This window comes from Pseudophryne corroboree, chromosome 6, assembly GCF_028390025.1.
Source record: "Pseudophryne corroboree isolate aPseCor3 chromosome 6, aPseCor3.hap2, whole genome shotgun sequence".
Taxonomy (NCBI): domain Eukaryota; kingdom Metazoa; phylum Chordata; class Amphibia; order Anura; family Myobatrachidae; genus Pseudophryne; species Pseudophryne corroboree.
This window is the reverse complement of record NC_086449.1, coordinates 160,419,542-160,437,603: the sequence shown is the minus strand read 5'-3', so window position 1 is coordinate 160,437,603 and position 18,062 is coordinate 160,419,542. Positions and strand designations below refer to the sequence as shown.

At 42.6% G+C, this 18,062-nt stretch overlaps 1 protein-coding gene across 2 annotated transcripts in view; it reads left to right on the top strand.

Moving 5' to 3' along the window:
- SLC23A2 (solute carrier family 23 member 2) overlaps window positions 1-18,062 on the top strand; it is a 319,310-nt gene that overhangs the window by 242,749 nt on the left and 58,499 nt on the right. For both annotated transcript variants that reach the window (XM_063932053.1, XM_063932054.1), the window contains 3 exons: window positions 12,391-12,458; window positions 12,661-12,842; window positions 17,138-17,258. In XM_063932053.1, the coding sequence (XP_063788123.1) occupies window positions 12,391-12,458; window positions 12,661-12,842; window positions 17,138-17,258 (371 nt within the window). The remainder of the gene's footprint in view (window positions 1-12,390; window positions 12,459-12,660; window positions 12,843-17,137; window positions 17,259-18,062) is intronic.

The following is an 18,062-nucleotide window of genomic DNA, read 5'->3' as shown; positions in this document are numbered from 1 at the left end:
ACTTAGCGTAGCAGACGCTTAGCCGTGGTCGAGACGCACATGCGACACGCTCGCTCACAACTTAACGCGTGGTGTCGAGCACGCTATAGGCAGCCGACTACCGTAATACTACGCTACTAGCGTAGCGTACGCTCGTGACCACGAGGAGAACACGAGCGGCGCAGACGCTCATGGGATGACACTCAGTAAACCTTGTATGCAACACAGTGAATGATTGAGTTTGTACTGTAAACCTTGGTTTTGTAATGTGAGCACAATGCAATGCTAATTAACCTCTATTGTATGAAAGCCTCTTGAGCGATTGAGACACTCTGAATACTCTCAGCAATGTAATAAACACACAATACCTTGCTAAGGTTCCAACACCTTTACTAACAATATCTAGCTATGAAAAAGTTAAAACAGTTAACAGTTCATACACTACAGGCTAACATCAATATCTAAGCAGGCTAACTACACATAAATATACAATATCGTCACAATCTTATACAATAAGAGAGAGAGAGAATATGGCAAATACAAACAGAGATTTAGAATGGTTACAGAGAATAACTTACACACACTGGGGAATGATCGCTGCGCAGCTCTGGTACCAGCTCCGAGTTAGTCAAGATGAAAACCATTTGTGGAGAGAAGACTGAGCTGGCCAGGCTGGCTGGCCTTATATACACTGTGTACAGTATACTACAAAGGGACCTACAATCTCATTGTTCATAGGTTAGTTTGAACAGGTGGGCTGTGACTATATCAAACTGCTCAGGTGGGAGGGAATCTCAGAATTCCCGCCGCATGGATAATGAACCGCAAATATAGTAAATGTCCAGAAACTACTAATAGACATAACTATACGCAGGAGCGATTAATCTTTACCTAACCAGCACCGGATTGTTTCTAATAAAATGTTCTTTTGTTAGGTACCAAACACCACTGCTCAAATCCTGTCTGACCCTTCATATCATGCAAAGAGGAATTTCTCTGTCCAGCGACCAGTTACATTAAACAAACTTACAGTCATTATTAAGGGGAACATTATCTATAAAACATACTATTTGGTTTTATTATTTAACGTTTGAGTCGCCCGCTAGACGCACACAAACTCTACCGTAAATGCACATACCACGCGCTCGAGTGCATGGCCGAGGAGGCGCCATCACGCAGCTGCGAGTATCCGCACGCACGGGAGAGAATGTGCACGTGCAGCGGGCAAGCGCATGAGGTGAATATATGGCAACGTGTAGCATGATATTTTTCCGACTTTGACAGTATTAAATTAAGTTGTGCTTACCTGTCACCCTTTGCTTCAGTTAATAGTGGTGGACAGTATTTTGCTTCTTTTTGTCCACGTATTTTATGACTGGCAGCCACCAGTCAAATTGACCACAAATAATTTGATTTACTACTGGGCCACCAACCCGTGGCACCCCAGGGTTCCACGGCTGCCAGATTGAGCGCCACTTGTATATGGTGTTTTTCGCATTGCCTATTTCTCTTACGTCCTAGAGGATGCTGAGGACTCCGTAAGGACCATGGGGTATAGACGGATCCGCAGGAGCCTGGGCACACTATAAAGACTTAAACTGGGTGTGAACTGGCTCCTCCCTCTATGCCCCTCCTCCAGACCTCAGTTAGACTTTGTGCCCAGGAGTGATGGTTCACACACTAGGGGAGCTCTCCTGAGTTTCTCTAAAAGTCTTTGTTAGGTTTTTTATTTTCAGGCAGACCTGCTGGCTACAGGCTCCCTGCATCGTGGGAGTGAGGGGAGAGGAGCAGACCTACTTCTTCTTAGTTTAAGGCTCTGCTTCTCGGCTACTGGACACTATTAGCTCCAGAGGGTTCGATCACTTGGTGCGCCTAGCTGCTTGTTCCCGGAGCCACGCCGTCACCCCCCTCACAGAAGCCAGAAAAAAGAAGCCGGGTGAGTATGTGAAGAACAGAAGACTTCAGTGACGGCAGAAGACTTCAGTAACGGAGGTAACATGCGGTGATCGTGCTACGCTTCATGCTCCCACACACCAACGGCACTCACAGGGTGCAGGGCGCTGGGGGGGGAGCGCCCTGGGCAGCAAGGTTACTGAGGCTCTTTTATACTATATAGGCTGGCTTGTGTTGTTAGTCGGTGCCCGGGCACCGTGTCCGCTACCCCCGCCAGCATGTCGCGGAGGTCCCGCTGCGCGCCATTGCTCCCACACACCAACGGCTGGTATCGGGCGCAGGGGGGGGCGCCCTGGGTAGTATGTATTGCTTTATTTTACACTCCCAGAAGCATATACAGTGGGTAGACACTGTATATGCTCCCCTGCCTGCATATAAGGTTTATTATGTACGGGGCTACAGCGCGCCGATGAGGGGCGGAGCTTAGCCCTCACAGCAGACGGCGCCATAATGTCGCAGCGGTCCAGCTGCGCGCCATAATTCCCACACACCAACGGATGGTATCGGGTGCAGGGCGCAGGGGGGGGGCGCCCTGGGCAGTATATATATATATATATATATATATATATATATATTGCATTGATTTTGCACTCCCAGAAGCATATACAGTGGGTAGCCACTGTATGTGCTCCCCTGACTGTATATAATGTTTATAATATACTGGGCTGCAGCGCGCCGATAAGGGGCGGAGTTTAGCCCTCACAACAAGAGACAGCGCCATTTTATTCACTTTCCCCGCCAAAACATGTGTTCTGCACAAACAAGGGGGGGGGCACATATGGTTAGTGTTATAGGAATGTATAACACTATTTAATTGGAAATGGGCATGTACTCTCTGTGTGCTCCCTGTCTGATATACACTTGTGTCGGCATGGGTGAATATTCTGTCATTAACACCTCTGGGGTTCATTGTCGGCATCGCCAACGCCTGTTTGGTACTTAATACAGTAGATATTGAGTCAACAGTTCGGTTGTGTGTACTTGTTCATAGTAAACACGGTATGGGAGACACAGAAGTATGTGGGTGACCCTGTCGGCACCTATTGTTATTACCGGGTGTAAATTAACATGCTGTAACTAACTTATACCTGTATATATATATTTAAATGTATTTATATGGTTCGGCTCCATTAGTCTGTAGCTCGAGCGCAAACATGGTTATTTTTGTGGGGGAATATTATTATAATTATTTATGTATAATCCCCTTGTACCCATCGGGGTCGCAAGTATGTTGTTTGCCTGGTTACTACTCTCTGCTGTCGACGATTACTGCCTTTTCTGTCGACTATAATGCTTCCTGATAGAGCAACAACTGCGGTTTCAGTACATGGTCATACACATTCAGTGCACATTAATTGGGTCCCAGGGGTTCCGGACAATCCGCTTATATGTATGCTTTATGTATATATAGGTAGGATATGTGTGTATATGTGTATTACATTATGTATATTCATCTTATGATTTATAATGAATGCTGAAGTAATAGTATTCCTTCTCATGTGCTGGTCGCTCTGCTGATAAAGCTTTAGGTCGGCTGTGACGAGTGGGTCTCCCGTCCTCTCAAGATGTCCGAATGTTTATTCTTTCCACGTGGCGGAGGGAATACTGTAAAGTCCACGCCTGGTCGACACAGCGTCCTGTCACGGAGGATCGGATACAGGAAGCTGTGATATTTTATTTCTATTATTTGGACTTATTTGCATTGTATGCACAGCATCCGATGAAATTATCCTGTAGGGTTAGGAGATTTTCCTTATGTTGGGTTCTCTCTATACATCACAACACGATGCAGTGTATATACAGGAGGCTGACTCCGAGAGGTACTGGAGTTTTTTTTCCTGAGTCGGGGTGCCGCTCTTGGGGATGCCTTAGTTCAGTCAATCTTGGCGGATACTGCTGGTAACTCTAACTACATGAGTTAGATTCCCTCACAACGGTTGGTGACGCATTCTTTTGTTGGATGCAGTCGCATTACCTAGTTCAATACCGTTCTTTTTTACTTTTCTGTGCAGATGGAAGGTGAAAAGGTAAGTGTTCTGCAGCCTTGTTAGGTTCGCAGAAGTGGATGTCGTTTTCTGTTTCTCACATATCCACCACAGGTCGCTGAGTCTATCTGGCTGGTCCCCACTCCGGTGGGGAATCGTCTACTACTTTTCAATTAGTACGGAAATAGACCAGGACCTCTGTTAATAAAAAAGAGGTTTAAATGCGTTGTTTTCCGCATTCAGATTACCTCGCTGGATATCCAGGTTTGTATTTGCCATTTCACCGGAGTGATGACAGTATGATGGTTTCTTTCCATAATAAGAGCTATTGTTATTCTGTACTGAGAAGCTCTCCTGATTAAGGCGAGGTGAAGAAACAGGTGGTGCAAAGCGTTGTTTCTCTCTGACTATTCCTCAACACAGGGAATGGCTATTGTTCCCAACGTCACAGATGTTGGGGGTAGGTATCAGAGTAGATACTGCACGGTTGAGGTTCTATGTTTTTCCTGTGGCAAGAGGTCCGAGGATCTGGAGTCGGATCAGGTTTGCAGTGAAAACCCATCATTATGTTCCGTTATGAAGCGGATGGATGCGGACTGAGAGGCCGTTTAAGTGAGCAGGTTAACTGCCAGAGTGATTATGAATATGATTCTAATGGCCACGACTTAGCTCCTGTGGTGTCTGCTCGGTTCTCACCTTCTAGAGGGACGAAGGTTCGGGATCCAAGTTTAGATCCTGGTGTTCAGGCGTAAAGATCTCCGGAACTAGGAATTAGTCCTTGCAAGGGACGCATTTCCGGAAGAAAAGGTCAAGCTGGAAAGCTTGTCTGTAATATGCTTTCCGGTATTAGGAGCTATGTTTGACGAACATATTATTCGTGGTCTGCCCGTGTTAGTTCTCTCGGACGATTTGACAGCAGTGGCATGAGTGAGCCGCTAGGGTGGAACAAGGAGCACAGCGCCAATTGCAGAGGATGCAAAAGTTTGCCGCTGGATGGAAAGACTGGTTAACGCTATATTTGCGGTCTGCGCTCCGGAGGTAAACGACAGAGAATTAGATTTCCTCTGCAGACGAGATCTCCTTTCGGGAAAAATACAGTCATCATCGAGGAATTTTCACAGAAGTGACAAGTCTTTGGGGTGTACCTCAATTAGACATGTTGGCGTCTTGCCTCAAAGAGAGGCCTCAGGGATATTGTTCCAGGTCAAGGGACACTCAAGCTATGGCAGTGGACGCCCTTGTGACACCTTGGGCGTTTTAAGTCGGTCTATGTGTTTCCTCCATTTTCGCTTTTTCTGAAGGTGGTACCGGAGGAGGAAGAACAATGGTTCAGGAGATCCTCATTGTTCCAGTCTAGCCAAGCAGGGTTTGGTTTTCCAGCTTTTCATGATTATTCATAGAAGATTCCTGGCCGCTTCTTTTACGTGAGGAACTGTTACAAAGATCAGGGCGTATATTAAGACTTACTGTGGATGCGTTTGTCGGTGTCCCGATTGAATACCATTTCCTAGCCAGAAAGGGTATTCCCAGTGAAGTCGTGTCCGCACTTCTGGCTAGAAAAGAAGTAACAGCAAGGCCTTACCACCATAGTTGGCGTAAAGCTATGTCTTGGTGTCGTTCCAAGAAGGCTCCTACAGAAGATTTTCGACTGGGTCGTTCTTCTCCATTTCTTGCAGGCAGTTGGGGATGCATGCCTAAAGTTAGGCTCCTTTTCAGTCCAGTTTTGGCCTTATAAATTTTCTTAAAAGAATTGGCCACCTTTCGGGAAGTTCGGACTTTCATGAAAGGAGTATTGCACATCCAATCTCAGTTTGTGCCCATTGGCACCGGGAGACCCTGATGTGGTATTGCGTTTTTCTTGTGTCAAAATGTTTAGAACTCTCGATGTAGTCGGGGCTTTGACTAATTTGTCGCCATTTTGGCTCAGGTTGGGAAACAGAGGCTCTGTTTGTCCGGCATGCTCCCAGCATGATTGGGGCACCTGCGTCTATGCAGCCTGTTATACGCTGGATCTGTGATACGATTCGGCGTGATCGTTCTACGGTTGGATTACCGTTACCATTGTTGGGGGAGACCCATCCTCCTAGGAAGATGGGCTCTTCTTGGGCGGATGTCCGAAGAGTCTCGGCGGTTCAATTTAGCCGAGCGGCTATTTGGTCGGGTTTCAAACACCTTTGCTGTGCTCTACAAGGTTGATACCCTGGCTGATGGGGGGCCTCATGTTTGCTCAATCGGTGCTGCAGAGTCGTCCGCACTCTCCCTCCCGGTCTGGAGCTTTGGTATAGACCCCATCATGGTCCTTACGGAGTCCCCAGCATCCTCTAGGACGTAAGAGAAAATAGAATTTTAGTACCTACCGGTACATCCTTTTCTCCTAGTCCGTAGAGGATGCTGGGTGCCCGTCCCAGTGCGTACTATATCTGCAGTTGTAGAATTTGGTTGCACTTTGTGGTGTTTTTTCTCTGTCAGCCTATTGCTGACGTTGTTCATGCCATTGCATGTGGTTTTATTATTGGTACGCTGACACACAGGTTGTGTTACATATTCTCTCAGCATATGGCTGGATGGTTTCTTACCGTGGACTGGTTTTCTGTTGAAGGCCATGTCTTGCGGTATGTTCGTGGTGTGAGCTGGTATAACACTCACGGTGTTTATATTATAAATTCTTTCCTCGAAATGTCCATCTCTCCTGGGCACAGTTTTCTAACTGATGTCTGGAGGAGGGGCATAGAGGGAGGAGCCAGTTCACACCCAGTTTAAGTCTTTATAGTGTGCCCAGGCTCCTGCGGATCCGTCTATACCCCATGGTCCTTACGGAGTCCCCAGCATCCTCTACGGACTAGGAGAAAAGGATTTACCGGTAGGTACTAAAATCCTATTTTTCATAATGCTTTATCAAATCTAATCCTGACCCTAACACCCCCAAGCTTAATTTAACCCTAACCCAAACCGCTAAAACCAACCCTAATACCCTAAATTAAGCTTAATACCCTGACCCTAATACCTTAACCCTAAAGGGCAGACTGGATGGCCACGTGGTTCTTATCTGCCATCAAATTCTATGTTTCGATGTTTAAATCTCCTTCATTGTTTATGATGGCTCCACCTATTGGCTCATTAGACATATGGCAGGGTAATTAAATTACTAGATTTTTATTCTTGGAAAACAATACACAGTATCTGTCACATGAGGAAGTGGTTTCATACAATACAACAATGTATTTGCAGAGTCATGCCACATTATATTCTTGTTAAAGTATTCACAGTAATCTGATATATTCTGAGCAGTTTTATGTGAGCTTTTAAAAATAACTGACTTACAGTACAAACCTGAGATTTGTTACTGACTGGAATAAAGATCTTTCTTTTAGACTATATATTACCTTATTGCTGTGAGAGCAGAATATGTTTGCATCTTCATTATCTATAAATATGCTGAACAGATCAGTCTGCTGGTAGTCCGACAATATATTGATATATTGATATATCTTAGATATATTGATGATATATTGATATTGTGGGAGGGCCCACTGAGGGAACTGAAAGAGTTCATTGGAATTCTGAATACCAATGACCTCAATCTTAAATTGACCTTGGAAGCGAGTCAGACCTCCATTAATTTCTTGGACATATCCATATCTATCAATGATGAAGGAAACATTTCAACAGATTTATACAGGAAGCCTACAGCGACAAACAGCATCTTGCATTCAGACAGTTCTCACCTTCCATCTACCATTCGAGCAATACCTAAGGGAGAACTACTCAGAATTAAAAGAAACTGTTCTAACGAAGAAACCTTCCATGTCAGGCAGAATGAACTTAGTGAACGCCTCCAATTGAGAGGGTATAGTAAGAAGCTTCTCAATCGGTCAATCAGAGAAGTGGATACCTATGAACGGGATACCTTACTAAAACCCAAACCCAAAGTCTCTCGAGAAGAACCCATAAGGTTCGTGGGCACCTTCAATACCCAATGGAGGGGGATATTACATAGTTTACACAAACATTGGTCCATACTTCAAACTGATACAGATTTGGCGACAGTTTTGCCAACAAAACCTCAAGCAAGCTGGAGAAGATCTAGGAGTATCAGAGATCGACTGGTACACAGTCATTTGACTAAAATTCCAGACAACCGGGTGAAAGCGACGGGCTCATCACCCTGTGGTAATTGCAAAGCCTGTGCCCATATGGTCCCTGTTGACCACTTTTTTGACAAATTTGGGAAGAAATGGACAATCTCTCCGAAAATTACATGCACAACTGTGGGAACGGTTTATCATCTTGAATGCCCATGTCATAGGAGATACATAGGGAAAACTATTAGACCATTAAAGGTCAGAATTTTAGAACACATTGGAAGCATACGTAATGCTAGAAAAGATGCCTCCAACTTTAAAACCTTACAACCTGTTGCAAGGCATTTCTTGAACCATCATAATAGTGACCCGTCAGGTCTTAAAGCCTATGGCCTAAGGCATATACAGTTGGGCATACGTGGTGGCAATCTGGACCAAAAATTACTTCAATTCGAAACCAAAATGATATTTCTACTTGACAGCCTTTACCCTAATGGGTTGAATGAATCCAATAGCTACACACCTTTTCTAGTATAAATAAATTTTGTGATCTAGACTGACTCCAGTGGAGTTAACTAAATAGTGACATTACCCATTTATCATTCTTAAATTGAAATTGGTACTAATTCAGTCAAATTACTATTCAGTCTGTACACAATGATTATACATCTCTCTCACGTCTGGATCTACTTGGATGGATCCTAGTCATAATGACATGAATTATTCATTATTCCTGTCTTCAGATCAGTACCAATCCAGCAAATCTGTTATCTGGCGTATATATTGAATTAGTCTAATTTTTCATTCTTGAATAATCTAAACTGTAGAACTCATAAATCAACATATACCTTATCCACCTAATATGTTATGTTGGGTAAGAGGTGATCTCTTAAATTCTCATCCCTTTCTTCTCCCTCCCCCCCCCCCCCTTTTTGTTGTCTCACCCATCACTTCATAATTTTATACACTGGATTGATTTGCACATGACACGCTTTTCACACATTCTTTGAGTTTTTCACACTCAGGGGGTCTTATTATTTTGGATTAATTTTATCCTCCTCATATCTTACATTTTACTTCTTTTAGCAGTACCTTATTAAATGATTCACGTGGTCACTTTCACCATGTATAACACATGTAATTTATTTATTCACTTATTTTTGAGTCACCATCTATACACATACATAGTATGTGACTAATAAAGATTATGTTCACATCTTGTGGCATTATGGATTATTTACCCAGATTTAGGGTAATGAATGTTGTACACAATAACAAAGACAAATTTAAATGCTGGCAAAATATATATAACTGTTAGAATAGCTGATCATTATATCAAATCCTATAGGGTACAACAGGAGTGAAATATTAGTAAGCTCTTAATTATAACACTGAAGAAGGAATCTTGTTTTAAATACTCTTTTTTAAGAGATGTGTACTTACCTGTAACAAATCGGGAATATAATGTAATAGACTGAATACCATGGTATAACAATGATCAAAGGATGTTTATGTAATATGGACATTCTCTGACCGGGTGTAGTGGAATTGGCTGTATTTGCATAAGTATACTCATCAAAGTGAGTTTTCTTGAATTAATACAAACCACTATATGTCCCTGCTAAATAACGAGACAATGAGTGGATAGCAGAATTTATTTATGAACTATATGTACAATGAGATCTGAAGACCCATATACTATACACAGGGCACAGGGTCAGCGAACATCAGACATGTATGCTTGTAATCATACCACCGTGAAACGTATATACAGAGTGATGTAAATGCGGTTTCCGTATAAGCATCATGTAAAAACTAACTGACATTGGCACTGACATAATATAGGAGAAGCTAAAAGATATTGGATCAAGTTATTTTAGGGTATATTAATTATACAATACAGATAACAGGGCACGAACGAGTAGTAATGTCCGGGAATATAGTGCTATGAACAGCCGCTACCATGACAACCATGAAGTCCCGCTATTGGCTCCCCGGGTCATGTGACCGGAGGAGCAGCATCACGATTGGCTAGCAGCTACATGTGACCAGCCGTCCGCTGCTGATTGGATCATTAGGAGAGCTTAAATATTATGCCTGGAGAGGCATTCTGGTTCAGCCCTGACGAAGCTGTCAGAGTAACGGCGGAACACGCGTGTGGGCAGCGTGTCTCCACGTGTTTCCATGTCCATGTTACACCAATGTTTAGTCAGCTCCATTTAACCAATATGTTTAGATCATTAATATGAGGCAGCGAGTATATGAACAAGTGAATCTCAGACAGTTATATTTGTGTTAAGTGGATAACAAGTAATGTAGTACTAGTCATTGAATCAGATACATGAATATCGAGTCCTGATTAACTAGATTTCTGTTAAGTTAAAAATTATTGCAATAGAAAGAATGCAGCATTAGCTGTTAGACTCAGTTGAAAAATACATAGGAAGATACAAGCACTGCTCTAAGTGAAGATAAACCTATTTGGTTTATATGTTAGATGTGTCAGTGTTATTAAGCAATTGTGACACAATTACAACAAATCTTCATAAATTAATTACTAATCAGCGTGACTCAGTCACCGTATGTAGTGATTATTACAACTATTACTAAGAGACAACGAATAGATGATTATTGAAATATAGATAATTTACATCTGCTGATTAGATAACAATATAATTAATTAATGAATAACGCAGCAGTGGCTGTTGAAATCCTCAGACATACACAGTGAGCAGGAGATATTGCTTCAAGCTCAAATAGATACATTCTATGTCTTTATGCTAAATGTGACACAACTGAGCAGATGCAATTGCAACAAATGTTTCTAAATGAACTCTCCAAGCTAATGTGGCAGCTGTGAATAAAACAACGTGTTAACATTAATGTTTAATGCTGGTTGGGAAATCTAGCCTTATCAGGTGCCATATATCAGGATAATAAAATCTTTATTCAATACACGGTTACCCACACACATTTAATGAAGGCTTCTCTCGCTTAATAATTATAATTATATCAGATGCTTAATGGTGATACATAATCCGGGAAGTAATATACTGACATCTGAGTAAGGTGTCATTTATTCTTAAAAAATAAGGTGTCCCTTCCTTAGAGATAACAACGTCTTGATTATATAACTGCTGTAGCTGATTGACATACATTATATTATCAGCGACACAGCCTTTAACAAATGAAGAAGTTTTTTTGCTGAGGATATATCAATTAAAAGAAAGATATACCCTTATGCATTATCATTTATGTTAATGATCATAAACAACTGAGGAAGATATTTATTTCCCCGGAGTATATCATATATCTATACTGAATTCATAGCATCACCTGTGTATTTCACACTTTATTACACATCTGATTCAATTAGATAGTGCGACAGCTGCTGTGTTACAAATAAGTTGGTACTAACAGCTTTTATTGTTACAAATATCTAGGATATTACTACAATTAACATCTTTATCACCTTAATGCCTCATCTAAGAGCCTAATAACGACTGAAACATACAAATAAATTCCAATCCTATTATGGAATAATAGAGTATATATCTTTGGACATTGGAATAAGACACGTGGACACACATTTTAAATCTTCAAATCACCTTTATTTTCATTTGCACTATATATGTTTTGTTTGTGTCATAATTTTAACCTCTATGTTTCGCTTATACTCACGATTATGTGTAAGTAATGTACACGATTTTTAAATAAATACTAATAAAAGTTAAATTTTAATCAAATATAGGCAGATGTGATAACCAGGTCTAGTCTTCCTTTTGTGCACCGACAATACAGTCCTTTCCTTCTTCTTTTTTGTGTATCTATGACAACTGTAGTTGGTAGCACCCCCATAATAGATGGTAATTACCACGAATCTAAACAGGGGTTTATGATGGAACTTATGTTTCAAATATAGATTAAGTCAAATACAGTGTGTGTGCAGATACAATTTTTGTTATTTATGAGAAGGCAAAGTAAGACACCCATGTGGTATAGAGTGGGCTTTGTACTTAACAGCTTCTCAAATTATAGTACTTGCCATATACAATAAATAAATTGAGGGCAACTTTTACTTCATTGTGGTAAATCCCGAAGATGCATTAATTATAGAATTGTTAGTTAACGAATTCCAGTGGTAAAACCAATGTAATCCAGTACCCACATTTTGTGACTTTATAATGTGGAAACGTCTTCCATCTGTACAGAAGTCTTAGGAGTCCTACGTTGTTCACAGTTTATGATCCTGCAATTGGTGCTATTGGAACTTTTTACTTTGCTGCCCGGGGTATTTTAAGCAACCATGGGCAATGAAATAATCTAGTTTATCTCTCAGAAGTTTTACAGATCTGGCGATTGGGTCACCTGGTGTTTTGTCTCTCTTGTAGATTTGTCTATGGCTAATGGAACTGAGCTACTTCACACTGAACACATATGGTACCCGAGGATACGGGAGGTACAGTACTTTACCATTTATCCTAGTTGTTAGCGGAGACCTACCATGTAAGGCTGACAGTATATAGCTAGTATCCGCAGCATGTACAGTATATGCCTGTGCACAGCTGAAGTATTGTGAGAGTTGAGGTTGTCTTAGATAACAGGACAATGTCTGTAATCGTGTTCTAATATTTTCTTTTTCCTCCTCCCCTTTATTGTAGATACAGGGAGCCATTATCATGTCCTCGCTTATCGAAGTGGTTATCGGCTTCCTTGGCCTTCCCGGAGCTTTGCTGAGATATATAGGCCCACTGACGATCACTCCCACTGTGTCTCTCATTGGCTTATCTGGTTTCCAGGCTGCTGGGGAGAGAGCAGGCAAACACTGGGGCATCGCTATGCTGTAAGTAGTAACTCCGCTGCCTAACTTCCAAAGGGATCGGTATGTAATATCGCCACATGGGATGCCGAATGTCAGGATACCGACATCGGCATTCTGTTTGGCAGAATGCTGGCAGGGGGTCGAGCCCAACAAACCCCTTGTGGGCGCACAGGTTCTATTCGCCCTCTATGGGTGTCGGTATTCCAGCGGCGGTATAGTACCCCCGTCTGGTTTCCGGTGTCGGTAAATATTGTAGTAACAGGACTTATTAAAACCGTATAAGTATATGTACCTGGATCATCGGCGATCTTACCTGTTGCCACCAAGGGGAAGTGGATCAGTGAGCTAATGTTCAGCATCACCGCTTTCTTTGCGGGTTGTAACTTGTAAATAGCACCTTTTAGCGGTAGGTGCACATGTAAAAGATCTTTAATTGCAATATGCCTATGGTGAGTAATGCCTGTTTTCTAGTGAAAAGTACAAATAGTGTTATCGGTTATCATCTGCTAGTGAAAGCAAATATTTGGTTTCTTGGTTAGCGTGTATGCTAGTTATATCAGCGTATTAAATAGGCTGATTAGCCCTTCTATGGGTACTGCAAGAGGATATCTACTGGTGTGTCACTGCAACAAAGTGAGTTTCTATTGCTATGATCATGTGTCGTGTTCTAGTGATCAGGAGACAGAGCTGCATGTGACCACTGATAATGTAGCTGCAAGTACCTAACTGCCTGATAATGTTTAGAAATATTAGTGTTTCCTATAGTGTACGTGATATGTAAAAACATACCCAGCTTTAACCAGTACATTTTCTGCACACCCTTTTTTGGGGCTAACTTCCAGTAGACTCCCTCTATTTAGTGGTTGAATAGAACAAGTGATCTATTATCCCCTCCAGATTGGTCACCGTTATGGCCCCCGGCTAGCTGATACTTGAATAGTTATTTATGTTCTGGTGAAGACTGTAGTGTTATACTTATACTACATGTTCTATTGCATAGGTTCTCAAACTGTGTCCTCAGGACCCCACACAGTGTATGTTGTGTAAGTAACCCTGCAGGTGCACACATGTAATCATTACTCACTGATACTTTTTAAAAGGTCCACAGGGGAAGCTAATTATTCTGTAAGGAGACCTGCAAAACATGCACTGTGTGGGGTAATGAGGACAGAGTTTGAAAACCTGTGTTCTGTTATTCAGCCAGCAGGAAACTGGTTCGTTCCCCAAGGGGACCGAAATAGCCCACAATTGGGTACTTGTTCCAACATTTATGTTTATATTGAATTTCAGTTCCCACAGTAGTTACATGCTTGTCTTTATTAATGTGATCTTTACATGATGTTCTGTTTTTTAAACACGCCTCATTCCTCTACATTCCTCGGAGCCATAAATGTAAATTTAGATGATGCAACCTAGCAGAATATGTATTCTTGGAAGCATCAGTTTAATAAAATATATGTAAAACAATTTCCACTCCCTGTGGGTAAATATTACTGTATTACTTTTCAAATTGACTGCGTTAATGTGTATGTCTAAATGCAGTGTTTGTTAACTGAACTCACAACGTTATGCTCAGGTAGAATGGCATTTAAATCTACATTATAATCCCATGCAAATGTCATTAGTTCAATAGGACATTATTCAGCAGACTCTAAGTAAGAGTCTCGATATTGTTCTGCTTGCCATAGAATAATAACGGAGTATAAAGGGGAAATTGCAAATTATATTTTGTGTGTGCTCTTCTGCTTCTCAGGAGGGTTGTGTCCTCTCTGAGCCTACCTTAGGACACTTGCGTTACAGTTACAAATGCCCCATCTGCCACTTTCCGCAAAGAGTGGGAGTGTGTTTATAAATACATGCACGTGTGTTAATCACAAACTGTGCCCTCACCATATATATTATAGAGGGATGTAGTTAGTATCCCGATGCTCAGGATGTCAGCGGACAGAATACCGGCGCCGGAATCCCGACAGCCGACATTCCAAACTTAAGTATCAGGGCGAGATTAGGGTTAGGAAGTGGGTAAGGATTAGGCTTCCGTTCCGTATGAAGCACCGTCGGTGAGCACCGGGATTACATATCACACCCATTATAGACACTCCAAACTGTGGGGCAGATGTATTAACCTGGAGAAGGCATAAGGAAGTGATAAACCAGTGATATGTGCAAGGTGATAAAGGCACCAGCCAATCAGATCCTAACTGTTAATTTACATAATGGAGCCAATTGGCTGGTGGGTTTATCACCTTGTACATATCACTGGTTTATCACTTCCTTATGCCTTCTCCAGGTTAATACATCTGCCCATCTGTTCTCTATACTTTATAAACAGAGTATGTTAGTTAAAATTGTTACAACACTTGTTAAGCTGATCAACTGGGCCATAGTCTTTCCCACCTGGTCAGTTTTAGGCTATTACTCAGAACTGCAAATTCGGAGGGATTCTTAGCGATAGAGTAGGACTAAGTTGATCATCTTAACAAGTGCTGCAACGATTTGAACGAACATTTCCTGTTTATAAAGTATAGAGAATACAGTTTGGAGTATATATAATATATATGGTGAGGACAGAGTTTGCAAAAAAGTATTTTAGAACATTCCATATCCAAAGAATACCTACGTTTCGGTGCCAATCTAGGACCTTTCTCAAGGTATCATCATCTCATCATCTCTGCATCAATGTTAAGGTCACCAAGGAAAAAATAAAGGAATCCGTAACAAAAGCCATGTCTCCCAGGCCCCTGTTAAACACCATGTGCAATTAACCAAAAAGTGTGCCAAAACCACTATTCTGTCTATGCGTTCTACCCGGTGTAAACATCCGGAAGTGTGCTAGCCATCTCTTTGTCTATAAGTGTCAAATGCAAGCAAAAGTGAAAAATTATTTAGTAGTGGGCGCAGGGTGTGGAGCCGTGTGTACAATACCAACCGTCCTGACCGCCCCCCCCCCCCATTGCCGAACCCGGTGAAAAGCATCGCTTCATTTCTGGGAACTGGTGGAACGTATGAGCCCATTGCCGGGCCCGGTGGACCACATTGTGCAACTTACGGGACCCGGTAGAACGCATGCCTCCTCCGTCAGACCTGGTGGATCACATGACGCTACTCACTGAGTGGGCAGTCAGGGGAGGGGCGCAGGGTGGTGGCCACCGGGTCCAATGTAGGAGGCATGCATTCCATATCGGATTGGAGGTGCTGATAGAAGCAAGAGTGGAGCAGTTGCCTGACAAACCTGTGGCTCCACAGCTGTTAAACTACACATCCCAGCATGCCCTGCACAGTTTTAGCATTTGCTAATAACAAAATTTTGACAGGGCATCCTAGCACTTGTAGTTTCACAACAGCTGGAGAGCCACAGGGTTGGCCAGGCCTGATCTAATGTTAATCCTTGACAGTAGACTTAGTCTGGTGAGTCACTCATGTAACATACAGTAGCAGAACATCTCCAGTGCCCTTTCTCAAATGCTTTCCCCTCAGTGGTATCTAAAGTCTCCTTATACACTAGCGTTCCCTAACATTACAGCTTTGTCACTGCAGCTACTAATTCATGGAGATCTAATGTATTAATGATCTCTAATGTTAACAGTTCTTTTAAGGGGATATTGAACACAACATACTGTACTAGATGATCCAGCATGAAAAGGCATCTTGTATTGTTCACATTTATACGTGTAAATGTCTCCTTACAGTGATAGAATGTGTACTTATGCCTGCAGCTGGTTGCCTACTCCATTCTCCATCAGTCACTTTAGGCATAAAATTCTTCCTACAATTTCTTCCCATCAAATTAAAAACAAAAAACAAAAAAAAACAACAGGTTAAACCTGACACCCCCTTCCCGCTTTAATCATTTGTTTCATTAGTTCTGTTTTATTCCTATATATGTGATTTATGCCAATAACTGTATTTGCTTACAAAGCAGTCAGTCATCTTTATAAATACAGCGTATAGCCTTAAGGTGCCCATACACTCATGCTCATCGGATCGGAGCCTGCGGATCGCAAGAGGCTGCACTATAGATTTCTTGGAGGCGGCAGGCTCCGGCAGCCTTGGCTGGGATGGCATACGATCCATTGTATGCAAAATGACTGCACACAATGTATCATATGCGATCCTGCCGCCCCGGAAGCTGCCGGGCAGTTCAAGAGCAACGTATGGGACTTCTCCCCTCAGAGAAGTCGCATTAGTGTAAGGCCACCTTTATACTTTGCGTTATGTCATCTACAGTATGTCTGTCACCTATTTTGTAGATTGCAGTCTTAATGGCTAGTGTGATAACGTAATGATGTATTTGTTTCTTTGTTCTCTCCCATCAGAACCATTTTCTTGGTCCTCCTCTTCTCCCAGTACGCCAGGAATGTCAAGTTGCCGCTTCCCATATACAAATCTAAGAAGGGGTGGACGGCCTATAGGTTTCAGCTCTTCAAAATGTTTCCGGTGAGTTACATGGCTGACTTCACACTTGGATGTGACCGGTTTGCCACACTGTTGGACTTTACAGCAATTTTGTAAATTGCTACAAGGTTCTTTCTCTTACGTCCTAGAGGATGCTGGGGACTCCGTAAGGACCATGGGGATAGACAGGCTCCGCAGGAGACATGGGCACTTTAAGAAAGAACTTTAGGTATGGGTGTGCACTGGCTCCTCCCTCTATGCCTCTCCTCCAGACCTCAGTTTATTACTGTGCCCAGAGGAGACTGGGTGCATTACAGGGAGCTCTCCTGAGTTTCCGGAAAAGAAAGTATTTTGTTAGGTTTTTTTATTTTCAGGGAGCCTGCTGGCAACAGACTCCCTGCATCGAGGGATTGAGGGGAGAGAAACAGACCTACTTTAATGTTAGGCTCTGTTTCTTAGGCTACTGGACACCATTAGCTCCAGAGGGATTGGTACGCAGGTCTCACCCTCGCCGTCCGTCCCAGAGCCACGCCGCCGTCCTCCTCGCAGAGCCGGAAGATAGAAGCCGGGTGAGTATGGGAAGAAAGAAGACTTCAGAGGCGGCAGAAGACTTCAGATCTTCAGTGAGGTAACGCACAGCGGTAGCGCTGTGCGCCATTGCTCACACACAGACACACACAGGCAGACACTGTAAGGGTGCAGGGCGCAGGGGGGGCGCCCTGGGCAGCAATATGAACCTCAATCTCTGGCAAAAATGTATATATACGGGCTGGGCACTGTATATATAAGAGCCCCCGCCAGTTTTTTCAATATTTTAGCAGGACCGAAGCCCGCCGCTGAGAGGGC